General features: G+C 44.2%; 2 protein-coding genes across 3 annotated transcripts in view; one reads left to right on the forward strand and one right to left on the reverse strand.

Moving 5' to 3' along the window:
* Positions 1-1907: 1907 nt before the first annotated feature.
* Csas (CMP-sialic acid synthase) lies at positions 1908-13280 on the reverse strand. The gene is made up of 5 exons (XM_050176588.3): positions 12851-13280; positions 12003-12155; positions 9263-9415; positions 7752-7890; positions 1908-7170 (listed from the first exon to the last, which is right to left on the reverse strand). The coding sequence occupies exons 1-5, from the start codon at positions 13011-13013 to the stop codon at positions 7032-7034; spliced, it is 747 nt and encodes a 248-aa protein (XP_050032545.2). The 5' UTR covers positions 13014-13280; the 3' UTR covers positions 1908-7031.
* Positions 13280-14927, forward strand: part of LOC126528977 (arf-GAP with dual PH domain-containing protein 1-like) — a 32812-nt gene continuing 31164 nt past the window's right edge. The window contains exons 1-2 of one of the 2 annotated variants that reach the window (XM_050176579.3): positions 13280-13440; positions 13990-14048. In XM_050176579.3, coding sequence (XP_050032536.2) covers positions 13295-13440; positions 13990-14048 — 205 coding nt within the window. In that variant the 5' untranslated portion in view covers positions 13280-13294. Of the gene's footprint in view, positions 13441-13864; positions 14049-14927 lie in introns of those variants that run through there. The other variant, XM_050176580.3, reaches the window with a different exon arrangement.

A 14927-nucleotide genomic window follows, 5' to 3' on the forward strand; every position in this document is an offset into this window, starting at 1 on the left:
AAAGACCAACTGCAAGAAAATTTGGTTGCAATTAAAAGGCTCTTCAAAATTACCCTTGAAGCATTTAAATATTAGACAGCATAAAAAGCCCAATAGCGGCAATACAAAGCAGCCCTGAAGCAATATTTTACATTTGAAAATTGAGTGTATGCACCACAAAGAGCCCACAAAAATTGATGTTCTTGGTACTGAACTCAACCAGAGTCTCAGACCCAAGCGACTTAGTGAATTCTTCAACTTGGTTTCTGTGAACAGCAGCTTGCAGTTAATAACTATGCAGGCTATATATTCAAGCAGCCCCTTTACGTCATTTGCTCGTACATGCGACTGAAAGGACACGCAATAAAGCTGTCAGATCTCTCTTGCACATGATGCCACTGACATGTGTCAACTTGTTCAGTCAACGCCTGGTTCAAGTGCATGATGGCAAACTTGCGCTAGCAAGGTGCACATTACGTACCTTGGTGAAGCCTCTGTATGTTATGTGGTGTTGCGGCGCCATCCAGAATGTGCTTTGTAAATGAAGGCCGTTGCTTTTGAGATTTCGGTGCACACATTTGTGGCTTTCCCGCTTTCTTTTACTTGATTATACACGACATGCAAGACGACATGAACCAGCGTACAGACAGAGTTGCTCTCGCAAGTAAAAATTTTGCACAACTACACATCTCAGAGGCACATGTGACGTGCTGAGTACTTCACAAACAAACCAATGCAAATGCTTGAGGAAGTAAAATATGTCAGCAGTGTCCGACTGCATTTTAATTCCAGCACATATGAGAGGGCATTCGAGTGCCAACACTAAGGTACTGAGCAATTTTGAGCAATTGATTGTTCCATGTTCAGAGCCAATTTGTTGTTGTGGAATTTTCAATGTATAGACTCTCTCCACCGGCTTGTTCGCTCACTGTAAACTGATGGCGCTTGCTCCACATGCCTAGACTAGCCTTTTGTTGCCTCAAGAATCGCCGCATGGCCTCCATGGCGATTCGATTTCCAGTCACGGCGTCTGCATTCTTAGGGGAGGGGGGTTGAATCCAAGAAACGCTCCTGTACATACTACCTATAGATGCACACTAAAAGAGCACTAGATGGCCGAAATGGATCTGGAGCCCAGCACTACCGCGTTCCTTATAACTTGAGGACGTTAAACCCCTCATTTTTTAAACGTCTCCTAAATTTGCTGTATGCGTACACACTTCAGTAAGGCTGTTGTGGATTGACAACTGAGGTTTTTTCGTGTGGATTTTTGTACTATAAGCTGACCAGTTTACAGTGTTTTGTGTTTGCAGTGCAGAGGCATAAAAAAAAAAAAAGATGTACCACTTGTTGATGTTCTGTTAACTACGATTTACTCTAGCTGCTGCCCTCCCAAGTTTTCTTCGCCCTCATTTTTTTTGCTCCACAACCCTGGAGCAAAATGTCGAACCATAACCTAACTTAAACCAAGGCTTTTCTGTGGCAAAACGTTTTTTGCAATTATTTTTATCGAAGGCAAAGTTCCCAGAAAAATATCATGGCCAAATAGCGCCGCAAATTTGGAAAACACTCGCACGCAGTTGTAAATATTTTTCTGGATTCCACTAAAGTTCGGCTCCATTCACTGAAACTTGCCGAGACTCAGAGTTATGTATTAAATTTGAGCGCACTCGTTAGAGAGTGTGCCTATCGATGAGTGGATTTACAATGTCACGTAAGAATGTTCGAAGCTGAACCTTTCATCATGGGCCACAATGTGAACGAGTGACGACTTACGTATTGTCCGTAAGCTGCAACTTCAAAAAATGGGACATTTTAAGCTCAAAGTATGGCATAAAGAAATCTAGCACGACTGACACATTCACTTCTGATCACATAGAAAATAAGTAATGTAATGGCATTGCAACGGACAAAGTCACTGAACCAAAAACATGACGACCAGTGGCTTCCAAGCCATTGGCTATAATTTTTTTTTAATGAACGAATGACAGTAATCTTTATTTAATACAGCAGCTGAGAGTATGTACTAGTGTATCATGGGAAGCAATTTCTAGCCCAGCACCATACGGCAATGCTCGCACCATTTGGACGAGGCGTAATGAGCTCGGAAGGGCGAAAATGCGACAATTATGTGTCTTCTGAAGCGTTGGCCGTGTTTCATGCCATTCACACATTCACTGTCGGCGACAAATGACGAAATAGCATCACGCACTGCCATTGTAAACAGAAGCAACGGAGGCCGGCTGAGACAAGCAATGGATGCATCACCGCATGGTCAAACATGGTGGCACCCACAGGAGCACAGTGAAAAGGGTCTACGAGGTCTCAACACTTTTTAGTAAGCGTTTTGCTAGATCTATACATCTGAGCAGTAACAAGCAATCGTCTTCAATATTTTGAATAGTTCTTTCTTGTGATGTTCGAGAAACAGTACTGTGGCATAAATTATAAGCTAAATAAAGCTAATAATTCCCATAGAAATTTCAAATTATGCATTAGATTAAGATAAGGGACCAGAAGGTAGTTGAAAGCCGAAAGTACAGACAAATCCGTGCACTGTGAATCATTCCGATGCACTAGCGCCAGCGTTGCCTCTAAGGTTACATTTCACACCAATTGCAGTGGATGAAGGAATTGCATTTGTGTGTGCAATTTAACGTAGAATGCACCGACCACCATCGTGCACAACAACATTGCACAGTTCTGCAGTTTTCAACATCTTTATTTGGCTTGTGCAGGTGATTTCTCATGACAGCATCGCCTCCTCCTCGAGGGTTCGACGCAGCACGAGATGATGGATGCACTGTAATCTCGCGACAGTCTGTGACAAAAGTTCTAAATTCACCGCTCTCGTTAACAAAGCGCTGTCTGCTCCCGAGCGATGACGCTTGTGCTCACAAGTACTTGCTCTCAGTGAGACTACACTTTTGATGACAAGAAACTAAAGACAGAACTTGAGTGAAGCTAAATTTAAAAAATTTTCTTCCATTGCCGAGAGCAGGACTTCCATGAAAGAGCAGTAGAGCGTTGCTGGCATGACTTTTAAAGATATGGTGTTATCTCCCAGTGAAGTAAATCATCCAGGCAGTGATCTGTCGGAACAAGTCCACAGATAAATAAGGTAAATATAGGAGGTTAATTGCTGTAGTAATTTTAAGGCTGCAGTACACACCCAGCGTACAGTCTGCAGTCTGCATGCTTCAACCTCAGCTAAATACAATAAAAGTTTATCGGACTATCCGCACTTAGTACATAGTCTACAAGGGTCAGATCTTCATTGCAGAACTTAAAAGTAGCACAACTGTCTGACGGTGACAGCGGCCACTGGCACCATTAGCGAAGCTCTATGCTTGTGTATTCCTGAACGATATTCTCGTAAATGTAAGTGGCTACCAGTGACAGTACCCGAGCATGAAGTCAGTAAGTACAAACAGCCGTTTTGGAAATGGAAATGAGGCATAATCTGCTCCACATAAAAGTTGAACATCTATATGTGTACAGTCAACAGACTGTAGTCCAGGAAATCCAGCACATTACCTCTGGATGCAAGATATTGCAGTTCCGACACTTCATTGGACCTTACGACAGAATTCGGTGACGCAAGCTTATGCCATGGCTCTGTCGGTGCCGTTGGTGGGAGATGTGGCGGCGCCCTCTCTGTGCGACCCTTGGAAGCACCGCAGTTTAGAGGGCCTGACTAAGCATGGCCCCCAAGATTGTTAGCACAGTGTACCAAGACATGGGTGATGCACCTCCTTCCATTCTGTCAGGCACCTTGAACTGAGAAAAAAAGATGTGCTCTCTTGAGCAGTGTTTCTCGGCGACTGGGCAAATGACGAGGCATGCTCAGTAGCGTAGCCTATCTAAAAATATGTAGCTATGCTACGTATTCGCCTTTGCTGTCCCTCAAAGGCCACAATCAATTAAGGTTGGTGACTGTAGCACAAGCACAGAGGACCCAGCGTGCTTCAGCAATGATGGTGACGACCTTTGCACCTTTGCGACAGACTGTGTGCTTCTTGCGAGCTCTCAGTGAAACTCAAGGAAGTGACAATTGTGGGCATGACACACTGATCACAAATCACTATAAACAAGAACAACACAAGAAGCCAAGAGAGTGCCGAAGGTTTGAAAGGACTTGTGCACGTAAAGTCGGCGCCACAGAAACAAGAGAGCAGATATGTCCACACTTGAAATGTACCGAGACGGCTGTGATTGCTCATTGCAGTATAGTCTGGCACTGAATAGGCAGAGCCCAGCCTTGCTTTAAGCAACTCAGAGCAAACTTCAGAAACCTAGATGCATGGTAGATGGTTGTTACAAAGCATTTCGCTACAGTGTTATGTATTGCAGTGCAAGACAGTTTTGCGCGGCACAGTGGCCAAAATGGTGATTTATGGCAATCTTGTATAAATACAGCAGCACTGACTTGTGTTCAAAACGAACCAACAGGAGCCAGATCAATGACACAGTTGGCTTGCACTTGTTCAAACTGTACTAGAGACCACAGATCTTTTGTCTGAATTATCATAAATGTCCAGCTTTCTGCAGCTGGCCTTGGAGAGTGTACCCTGACCTCGGAAAGCTGTGCTACGAGGAGTTCAAAACACACACACATGATAGAATGCAACATTCTGCTCACTCCATCGTCACTTGACTCATCTGGCTGTCGACAGTGCAATGATAGTTTTGTACACTCTGGTGAACTTGATGTCACCAGATGGCACCACCGGTGCTGCCGCTTGCACCTACATGTCCCCATATTCCGTAAATAGTAATATATGTTTACAGAGCAGCCAAAACTCTCTATTGAATATTGTTAGTGGTAGCCTTCTCACTCACAACCAAAAAGAAGAGAAGAAAATTGTAATATCTGCACATTTTGAGAATTCCATATTAGTGTAAATACATCTCATTCTAAAGGACTAGCATTCGCATCAAGCCGGTGTCGGCAACGTGCTCACAACCGATTCCGGCTTCACCATAGCACAGGGAGTATTACGGCCTTTAAGGCATTGTTTGTGACTTCATGTATGAAAACGCTGTGCAAGACAAACTCAAAGAAGCTGCATTTCTATTGACATACATGGCATTATGAGCATGGCATACCTGACGCGGTATTACAACACATTGTAATTGTATTGTCGGTACAGTTCTCAGAACTGTTGACAAAACACCTGTGTGTTCCCATTAGAAGTTTCAAGGACTGTAATGCTGCTTTAAACACCCACTGAATCAAATCCTAATACGCGAGAAAGAGGACGTGTTGACGACAACTGCCCACTTACATAGACAAAGAAGTTCAGACAGCAGCACACAGAGCTCACAATGAGCAACAACAATGTGCCGTTGGCCACAAAAATTTACAGGACATGGATGCTATGACAAATGTGAGATTTCTGCTCTGTTAAAACACTTCTTATTTAATGGATCACTGTGTGAGTTACATAAGCTACTACTTATTGCAACGTTGATTTCGAGGCTATGTGCCCAGGCCTCACGAAAATACAGCTTTAAATCCAGCGTCCCGAGAGCTTTTGAAGCCGACTGTGCTTGCGTGTCGTCGTCAACGGTTCTGCGGGTCCGCACAGAAACTGGTCGACCATGACATTGCTCAGACGTGAGAGATAAAATCGATATAAAAGTCATATCATTATTTTAAAAGTACTGCCAATCTTGTATGCTACGCCACCTTCTTTCAATACAAATATTTCAGCACAATAGCCCTACTCATCGTATCATATTTTGCCTAAGACGCGACGTCCGGTGTCTACAAGTGTAAATGCTAAAAACGCATTCCCCTTTATGAAACCCACACATTCAAGGACAGAACCACTGTATGCATCTAACTCCGAGGTTCTGCCTAAGCGCTAAGTTGCATTCTCGCCGCCTCCTCCCGACATGCTGCGGCTACGACAGTCGCACATGACAGGCTCAGTCAAGACGGCAGCAGTGGCCAAGCCCGCTTTACGTACCATTGCTACAAAAATGTAAAAGGTGTGCACCATAAACCACAATGTACAGTACAGTCCACATGTGGCTAGTAATAAAGCCAATACGACTGAAACACTCCTACTTAATTGATAGAAAAAATGTGGCTGATCAGATGCATTAGGCTGACATGCATGCATTAAAATATAGTCTGCATGCCTTCGCGATAAAATTCATCTGTAATCAGCAGCCAAATTATGAGTGCTCCCTTTAAAAGCGGGCCGTACTGTACAATTCTTGAGTGGGCACGCTTGGCAACCATCAAAGTGAACAACACCGATGAGCTGACAGCTCCAAACAGCACTTGAGACATTAATCGTAATGGCACAAAGACATGGCATAAATAGGAAGAAAAAGTAATGTGCAATTAATGTCTTTTCTTCTTCGTCACTCATTAAACTGAAAGTTTCTCCCATCAGATTGCTCGTTAGGTTCCACAACCGCCACTTTTCGTCTGGAACGTTTACAGCCGCACCATTAAAGATGACCTGGAACACATCTCACTGAAGACACCTTATCTGCAAGGCTTCACCTCTCGTGTTGTGACGTTGAACATCGTCACCAGGTGTCTCTACGTTTTACGGTTTGCGTTGCCATCAAGAGATGGTGCCACCAGCACTCATATATATATATATATATATATATATATATATGCTGGTTCTTTGAGCAAATGAGACACAAAATCCATCATCACGCAGCTGATGCACCGAATCATGCAGGGCAAGTCTGCAACAATTCTTTCGCCAATGTTCTTGCAAAACACGCATTGATTAAAAAATCTACGAATGGTGGAATTGACTTTTCACGCCTCAGCAGAGAGCACCCTCAAAGGGCAGAAGTGAGGAGGGAGTGTAGTGAACTTAAAATGCAAGAACAGAGGCAAAATTGCTCTGGCACACAAGGCCAGTGAAGTACTCCGAACGAAAGTCAAGCTTTGTCCCTTGGCGGGGCAAATCCACTACAATCCGCATGGTGGCCACATGTTCGGAGTGGAGTGGAGCGTTCGGAGTGGAATTGGTTGGAGTTGGAAAGCTTGCGACGACGATGACTAAGAAGTGACACTACTGGAACTCCGAGGGGGCGTCCAGGACGATTTCACCCTTAAAGCCATACTTCTGCAGCTTCTGTTCGGCGATTAGCAAGTCATCCTCCGTGTCGACCTCGTGGCACAGGTACTGCGGCAACTCCACAAAGCCGCACCTGCAAAGCAACATGTTATCTCGGTAAATATTGCTGCCGATTTTACGATGCCAGTCTAGGCACGGGCATCTCTCTTCTGTTGTGCTGCTAGTGTCTCGGAAAACCATCAGCTAGACTGGAAACTCTTGTGATATGTTACCAGTTTGTGAGAAGGATCAGGAAAACCAAGATGCTCAATTTGTAGTTGCAACCATGTGTAGCCAACAGATAAAGAAGCGTAGAAGAAATAGTCTTTTCTTTTTTTGCTTCTTTTTTGTAAGTTGAAATGTAGAATGTGCTCCAAATGACGGTTAGATTTGCAAAAGCTTCGCATCTTTAATTGAGGAAAATGGTAATGAAAGTGCAAGAAAAGATGACCTCGTCAGTCCGCTGGCTCTCCATTAAAGTGGGTTGCCTTTTCTTGTGCTTTGTAGAAGAGCGACCTCTTTGTTTTGAATCTTTTCGCTGCTCCAACAGAGGCTTTCCTAGACACTGCTCATCATTGTGATACCCCACTCAGACTGCCATTTATTCTTAATTTATTGTTAATATGCACAGTTCTGTCTTGAGCTTCTGGCTAATACTCAAACATGTCCGTTTACCTTCCTCCTTGAAGAAGCCCATCTTGGATATACTCTGCTCGCGTGACGTAGAAGTGACCAGTTTCGACGATCTCGCCTACCCACTCCTGACGACAGAGTCGCTGCGCTGGATCAAAGTTCAGGGGTCTTGTCGTACCATCTGGAGAACACAACAACACAAAGTTCTAGGGTAATCCGTGCCAGTATACCACAAACAAGAACTAAACACTATTGTCAACGACATTTGGCTTTGCAAACTATGTTTCCAGCACTTGTAAGCTACTGAAGGCCACCTCTGGGCAAATGCATTTCAGCAGGTTAGAGGAAGGCAATACAGAAATATGGCAAAGTTACAACTGTCCTAGTCAACGTAGATTGTAAGAGAGTTCTACTGTGTCCGTATAGTACAAGAATACTGGAGATTCAGACATGAGCACCAGCACTAATGGCGCCATCTTGTGAAGTTGAGTTGAACCAAAGTGCACATAGCTATCACTGCAATGGTGCACCATGTGCTACAAAGATGCCAGTAAAACTTTGTCGGCTAGCAAAATAATCACAAATGCACATTGTCTCTTTTCTTTTCCTTCAACGAGAACATTGTGAAACACAAGAAAAAGGTTTCTGACGTTTTCTGGTTGAATAAACAGCCACAAGGCGTTGCTATTTCATTAGCATGTTTCAGTATCCACCCAAAGGTCAATGAGGACACTGCCAAGGCCTTGGAATTTAAGGATAACAGAGAAAATATTAATGAATCCATAGTAGAGAGTAGTGAAGGACGTCTAGAGTATTGGTGGCCACCAAAGCAAGGAATATAAAGAATAAATTTAAAGGCAATAAATTTTTATCAGGTTTGACTATCTGTTACCACAAATTATGGGTCTGAAAGGCCAATAATAAGTGCAAAAGAAAGGTTAATGAAAAGTTTGGTGGCATCTGCCACCACCCTTTTTAGAAGGGATGCTCATACCTCCATCCGACCATCCATCTATCCTGCCAACCATGTCATTAGTGTATCCATAATCAGTAAACTGCAATAAGCATAGGAACAAGCTAAGTTTTACTAGTATTATGGATGGTTGTTTCTAGCATTCAACAGCCATATTTAAGAGCAAATAAGAGTCAATTTCATTGGGCAAAAACAAGCAAACAGTATGTGTACATACAAGATAGTGCAACATCCACTGAGTCATCCTTGCTTGTGCCAGTTTTCATTATTCCAAGCCTGTGGCGTTGTTATTTTTTATCATGAGTTCTTAAATGTGATATTTATCGACTTCCTGCCTTTCAGCCTGTAATAGTGCATTTGCTTACTATTTGTGTTTCCATGTTTTAGCTTCATACTAACTTAACCTAGCCTAACTAGTAAACTTGACTTAACACAGAAACCCTTGCTGTAATGCACTGTTTATAGTGCATTAAAGAATGTGACATTACGAGATAAACGAACACATTATTACAAACTATGTCTACACACATTAAAAAAAAAAATAAAGGAGACAGTACATGACTAACTGACACATGCGTACCTTGTGAAAGTTCTGTCCAACGCCACTTATAGTCTCGAGTGACTGAGAAAACGGAGTCGTATCTGTCCGAAGTCACAAGGCTGACCGCTTCATCTAGGTACGATGGCATTAGACAGGGTGAGGTACATTGGACTAAGGCAACCACATCAATACCTGCAAAAAGAAGCAGGGGTACTCTGATTAGAAGGGTCGCTGAATCCTTGAAACAAATCTAATCCAGATCACTTATAATCAATTTCTTTTCATGTACAGAGTCATAAAGCAGCACTACTGAAGCACTACAGCCTAATGCAAAAACGTAAAGGCCAGTCAGTCATCAGCATTGAGCAACTGGCCTGTCGTTGCTCGAGAGAGGGTGTACAACTGGCCAAGAAAATTTACACAAGATTTGCCAAAAAAACTGGATTCTAGCGATGCCTGAGCGTACAGCCATGAATTCAAACTTTCAGTCTGTAGTACTTTTTGCAACTACACACATAGTGATCCATTAAATTAGAAGTATTGTGCCTTAACGTAGTACAAATTCGCATTTGTTGTGGAACCCCTGACCAACAAGCTTTGGTTACCGACAGTACATAAAAGAGAACCACAGGCCATTATGCTCTTCTTTGACATCCATAAACAATGAATCAATGAATCACTGATTCAAGGGGTTGAACATTCCAATGCAACAAAGGGGCTATGAGATAGGCCGCTGTGAATGGTTGCATATACTACAGTGAGGCTGTTAGTTTGACATGCATCGTGCATGGTTTGATTAAATTTGCATGGTAATGGGGTGCATATAGTAAGCCGCGTGACCAGAGCTTAAAACTCTGTGGGTGTACATCCTATGTAAAAATTACTTATACAACCAATCCAGCTAAGGCATAATTAGAAGCATATCTTATGAACCGCTTAAAAACTTTACCAAATGTGCTGATAGGACATCTGCCACAGAATTTTTATTTCGAGGAAATGGAATACATCTTAGAGATGATGTGTGTTCAAAGTGTCAAGAGCATCAGTTAATTACAGGATTTCAAAAAAAAAAAAACTTTTTAAGCAAGTGCTTAAAAGCCTTGTACAGCCACTATCTGCAATGTTTCCCAGTGATCTGGGAGAACCGTATATGATGCTGAGTTCATAAATGGCGAAAATCGGGGGAACTTAGGGATAATGGCATGGCAAAAGTTTACTATTTCTGGCTTGAATACAAGCTTTGCAAATAATCACAGCATACTTGTTTTCCCCATATTTTCAGGCATTACACAAAGTACGCTGTGTTTTCTTGCTTTCCTCAGAGAACAGAGAAAACGGCGCCGACTTCATATTTGGTGGAAATGTTAATTATGCCTAATGTATGTTATGCCTGATGAAGAAATGGGTTACTTACGCAGTTATGTACAAGCATTATGCATGTCTTCCTGGTGTCCCAAGAGAACAAAATGTTGCACAGTGTTTAAATTTACACAAAATGGAGTCCACCAGGCAACATTTTAAATGTGGGGCTTAGTTACAGGCAAATTAAATTTTTTATGTGACTGCTCAAAAGAAACAGCTTTGCTGAGAACTGATCTGTGATTTCCTAAGCTTACAAAAGAATGATGTTTTTTTTTTTAATCAACTTAACGTTTTTCAATGTGCACCCAAACATTGTACGTGAATGTTCTTGCATTCCGCCACCATCAGTGCGCAACCACCAGAGCAGCAGGGATTCAAGCCCACAACCTTTCGGTTCACCAATTGGAATGCCATAGTCATTGCAGTGGATTATATGGTTCTTTACAACCAATTAATTGTACAATTTGCCATTCTAATAAGTATAGAGCCAAAAGAACTTGTCACCATTCATGACATATGAACTTTAAAAAAAGTTTTATGAGCACAACAAATATATGGCACACAGTTGAAACCTGTGCCGTGTGATATTGTCACGTTAATTAATTATGCACTTGCCTCAAAAGTGCAACGTTTTATCAGTTTTCAGGAAATTACATATTTTTATTGTGGTAGGCTGAGTACATATATATGCATGTTTATACTTTTTGGCTAAACCACAGTTGTTAAACAAACAAAATCAGTGCACCATACTTTTCATTAAAAAATTCAATAATATAGCGACAACATCTCTGGAATACAAGATTTTCCAAGAGTACTACAATTTCACATTCTTGACAAGACACTATGCAAACTTTAGTATTGATATATGGGTAAATCCAGCGCTTTATATTAACCCAACTGCACATTTGTATGCACAGTTGGGTTAATTATATATATATATATATATATATATTCATTTTATTTCAAATAAATAGGTATTTCACTCTATGCTTTCCTTTGACTGTTGACTTGCGACACAAATATACATTCATACACACACAAACGATTTGACCGCAATAAATGAAGCTCTGGTAAAAGCAACGGAATTTTATACCGGTGGCACACGGGCACTTCCGATCGCGATCGAACCCGATCCGAATCGAGATACTTGCGCAAGGGAATTACCAACCGCGACCGAGAAATCCGATCCCGATCGAGCTCGATCGCGATCGAAAGTGCACCGTCTGGCACCCGTTATATGGAAAAATAACATACGACAGCTGATGCCCCGCACATTCGCGCGGAGCCCATTCAGTTTTTAATTTTAAAAGAGCTAGGAGCAGACTTGCAGACGTATACATATATAACGTCCTGCAAGCACATGTGGACGCAAACTCAGAGTAAGAGGTAAGTATACATGTAGCATTGACGAACGCACCTGGAACTTCGCGCATGAACTCTTGCACGGCAAGCACCGACGGGGAGTCGGCTTGGGCAAACTCGTCGGAACGCCGCACGACACCGCACGACTCCGTCGTCGCGATGTCCTCGATTTCCTGCTCGTCTGTCGACACCCATATTTCGTCAAGCGCTGCAGGCCACGCAACAGAAAGAAAACGATAAATATGCACAAAGATTACCGCATCGAAAGACACATCTGCGCGCGATCGCTTAATTCCTAAGCGCGTGTGCCCGAAATAAACCGTGCGGCGCGCTACACCGCATAACATCGTTTAAGGAGACGCTCGCGCGCATCGCGCTGGTAACTAGCAGCAGCAGGCCCCGTTTTTCCTTGTGTCTGGTTTTGTACAGCCTAAACTCCGATCAGGTTAAAAATAGCCCGAGGTTCGTTAAGCCAGCCAGCGCGCCTGCCAATGATCGCTTAGAATAACTTTTGCCGCACGAACCGCGCTTAATTTCATTAGCGAGAGCGGTCTCTCTAACGGAGAAAAAAAGCAGGAGACAGATATCGCGAATTTCCGGAACCAGAACGCGTCGCGCTTAAACGGAGCAATTTTATCCCGCCGGCCCACTTAATTCTCATTCCGCCCGCGCGCGCGGACCGTTGCATATCGCGTTCATCTCCCACAGCTTCTCCACCAAGGCTGCCGGCGACACTATAGCGGTTATTACTCCGTTTATTTGTTTCTTTTTTTAATTCTAGCCAGTAAGCGATCGGGAAGCAAAGTGGAAACACTAACTGAATCGTGCGCTCAGACACAATCGTATCGTGTAGGAGAAGATGAAGAAGAAGACGCGAGAAAAGGCGCTCGCGTGGGCACGTACTCTTGCAGTGCTTCATCGGTCGCAGCACCCAGGACAACAAAGGCAGGCCGCACAGCAGCCGGGCGTTCTTCTTTTTCACCGCCTCGCTGCCGCCTCGCGCTAGCACCAGTCCGGCGACACGCATTTTCCTGGCTGCTGACGCTGTTGCTCGGTCCGCTTCCATGGTGGCCGCATGCCCGACCCGTGTCACGAACGGGCGCTGCTGATCGGCCGCGCCAGCGGCGTCCCGCCACCCACGGATAAACAGGATATCGGCTTCCCTGCCATCACCCACCACCACCACCCGGGGGCCGCAGGCTGCGGAGGATGCTGCTGCTGCCAGGAGGAAGCGGGAGGCTGCAACGACCGGAAGTGAAAGGCCGCCACCGCCGCTGCATCCCGGAAGTGAGGCGGGCCACGTGACGGGACGCGCCCCTCCGGCCTTCTTACCCACGCCTGTCGCGCATGGAAGAGAAAGTAGTGGCCGAGCACGAGAAATGCCGCGCGGCGACGCCGGAAGCGGCCGCTAGTGGCGCGACGACCGCGTCGCTTATCGATAGACTGAAAACGCTAAGGCTGCACCGTCCGCAGCGCACCCGAAGCCTGAAAAGGTCTGGCAGTAGGAGGGCTTATTTTTTTAGTATTAAGGAACGCTGGCCTAAGAGGTTGCGTTTACGTGGCAGCCTACGTTACACTAATAAGCACGTTATTCCCAACGCTTAACGTGATCAAAGAGGAAGAGAACTCACTTCCTTGTACCGTACCTTGCTCTGTTTTGTCTTTAGAATCGTGTATCGACTAGACCAACAGCAGTAAACTCCATTCTGTCCGGAGTTTTGCTTATCGTTGCTTTCAGATGCCAAGCATGTACCCTAGTATTGTAAAATTAAGCATAAAGAAAATTACTTAAATTATAGCGGTGTGCTGTCGTCTCCAGTCTTCTTGTTAGCGACTGCAGCGCCAGCACCACGCCTACGCGTTTGAACGTTGCGGGGACTGCGGATACTAGAACCAACTAGAACTGCAGAGCAAATGAGGCTAGTGGGACCAACGCGTAGGATGAGTGTGATTACTTTCTTTTGATTCTCCACCAAAGAGTGGGAAGGAGAAAAAGAGAGTGTTTTGTTGCTTTTAAAAATGGCCGACCGCAATCGTCGCAGACTCTTGGAGCTCCTGAAAGTTCCCGGGAACGGCGAGTGTGCGGACTGCGGAAAGAAAGGCGAGTCCCTCCTAACGCACCCAAACTTGACAGCTTTTCCCAGTGTTTGTGCCGTCGCTATGTGCGTTGCTAAGCTAGGAAGCCTCGAGGCGTGACAGCGTCCCATAGTTTCCGGACAAGTTTTGACGTTTCGTTAGCTGACCGCTTCGCGATCGACTTCAGACAACTTGTCCCGTCGTGTCATTGCCGGACACTCTTCAGGGCAGCTTTCAGCGCCGTTATTATTATTATTTTTTTCGGATGGTTGGGTTGGGCGCAGCGGTAGAATTGCCGCCTTTTGTGACACCGCTGTTGTAACCGCGCGGGCGACCAGCGCGTTCCGTCAGAAACCCCCACATAGCGCGTCATAGCGCTGATCGATTTCGCTCAAAAGGATGTTGAATCACCGCATTGTGTCGTGTGACACGCCTGCATGCCGCCTTGTACATGCGCTTCGTTTTGCGCGTTGGTTCAGTCGCGAACGTAAAAATAAAAATGTAATCGCGTATCGTAAAGCGAGCTGTAAGGGGAACGCATCGGTCACGTTCCTCTTGGCAGTTTAAAGCGCGGCGAAATTCCACAGCGGGGTGTGAAACAGGAAATTTGATTCTTCCGTTGGCAAATAAATACTAATAAAAAATTTAACGTCATGAAAACTAAACAAGCCACGAGGAACGGAGCTAGGAGAATTTGAAGCGGCAATTCACACCGAGTTGCTGGCGCAGTACTTGTGTAACACAGCGTAGCATTCCAGGAAAGAGCATTGCTGTCAAAAAAAAAAAAAGTGTGAATAATGCCATTTTGTTTTTTCTCCAAAGCGTCATCATAATTTGTGTAATTTTAAAGAGGTTTATATTTGTCTTGCTATTTAATGATAGCCCATCATATGGAGATATGAAT

This window comes from Dermacentor andersoni, chromosome 8 (assembly GCF_023375885.2).
Source record: "Dermacentor andersoni chromosome 8, qqDerAnde1_hic_scaffold, whole genome shotgun sequence".
NCBI classification, from domain to species: Eukaryota; Metazoa; Arthropoda; class Arachnida; order Ixodida; family Ixodidae; genus Dermacentor; species Dermacentor andersoni.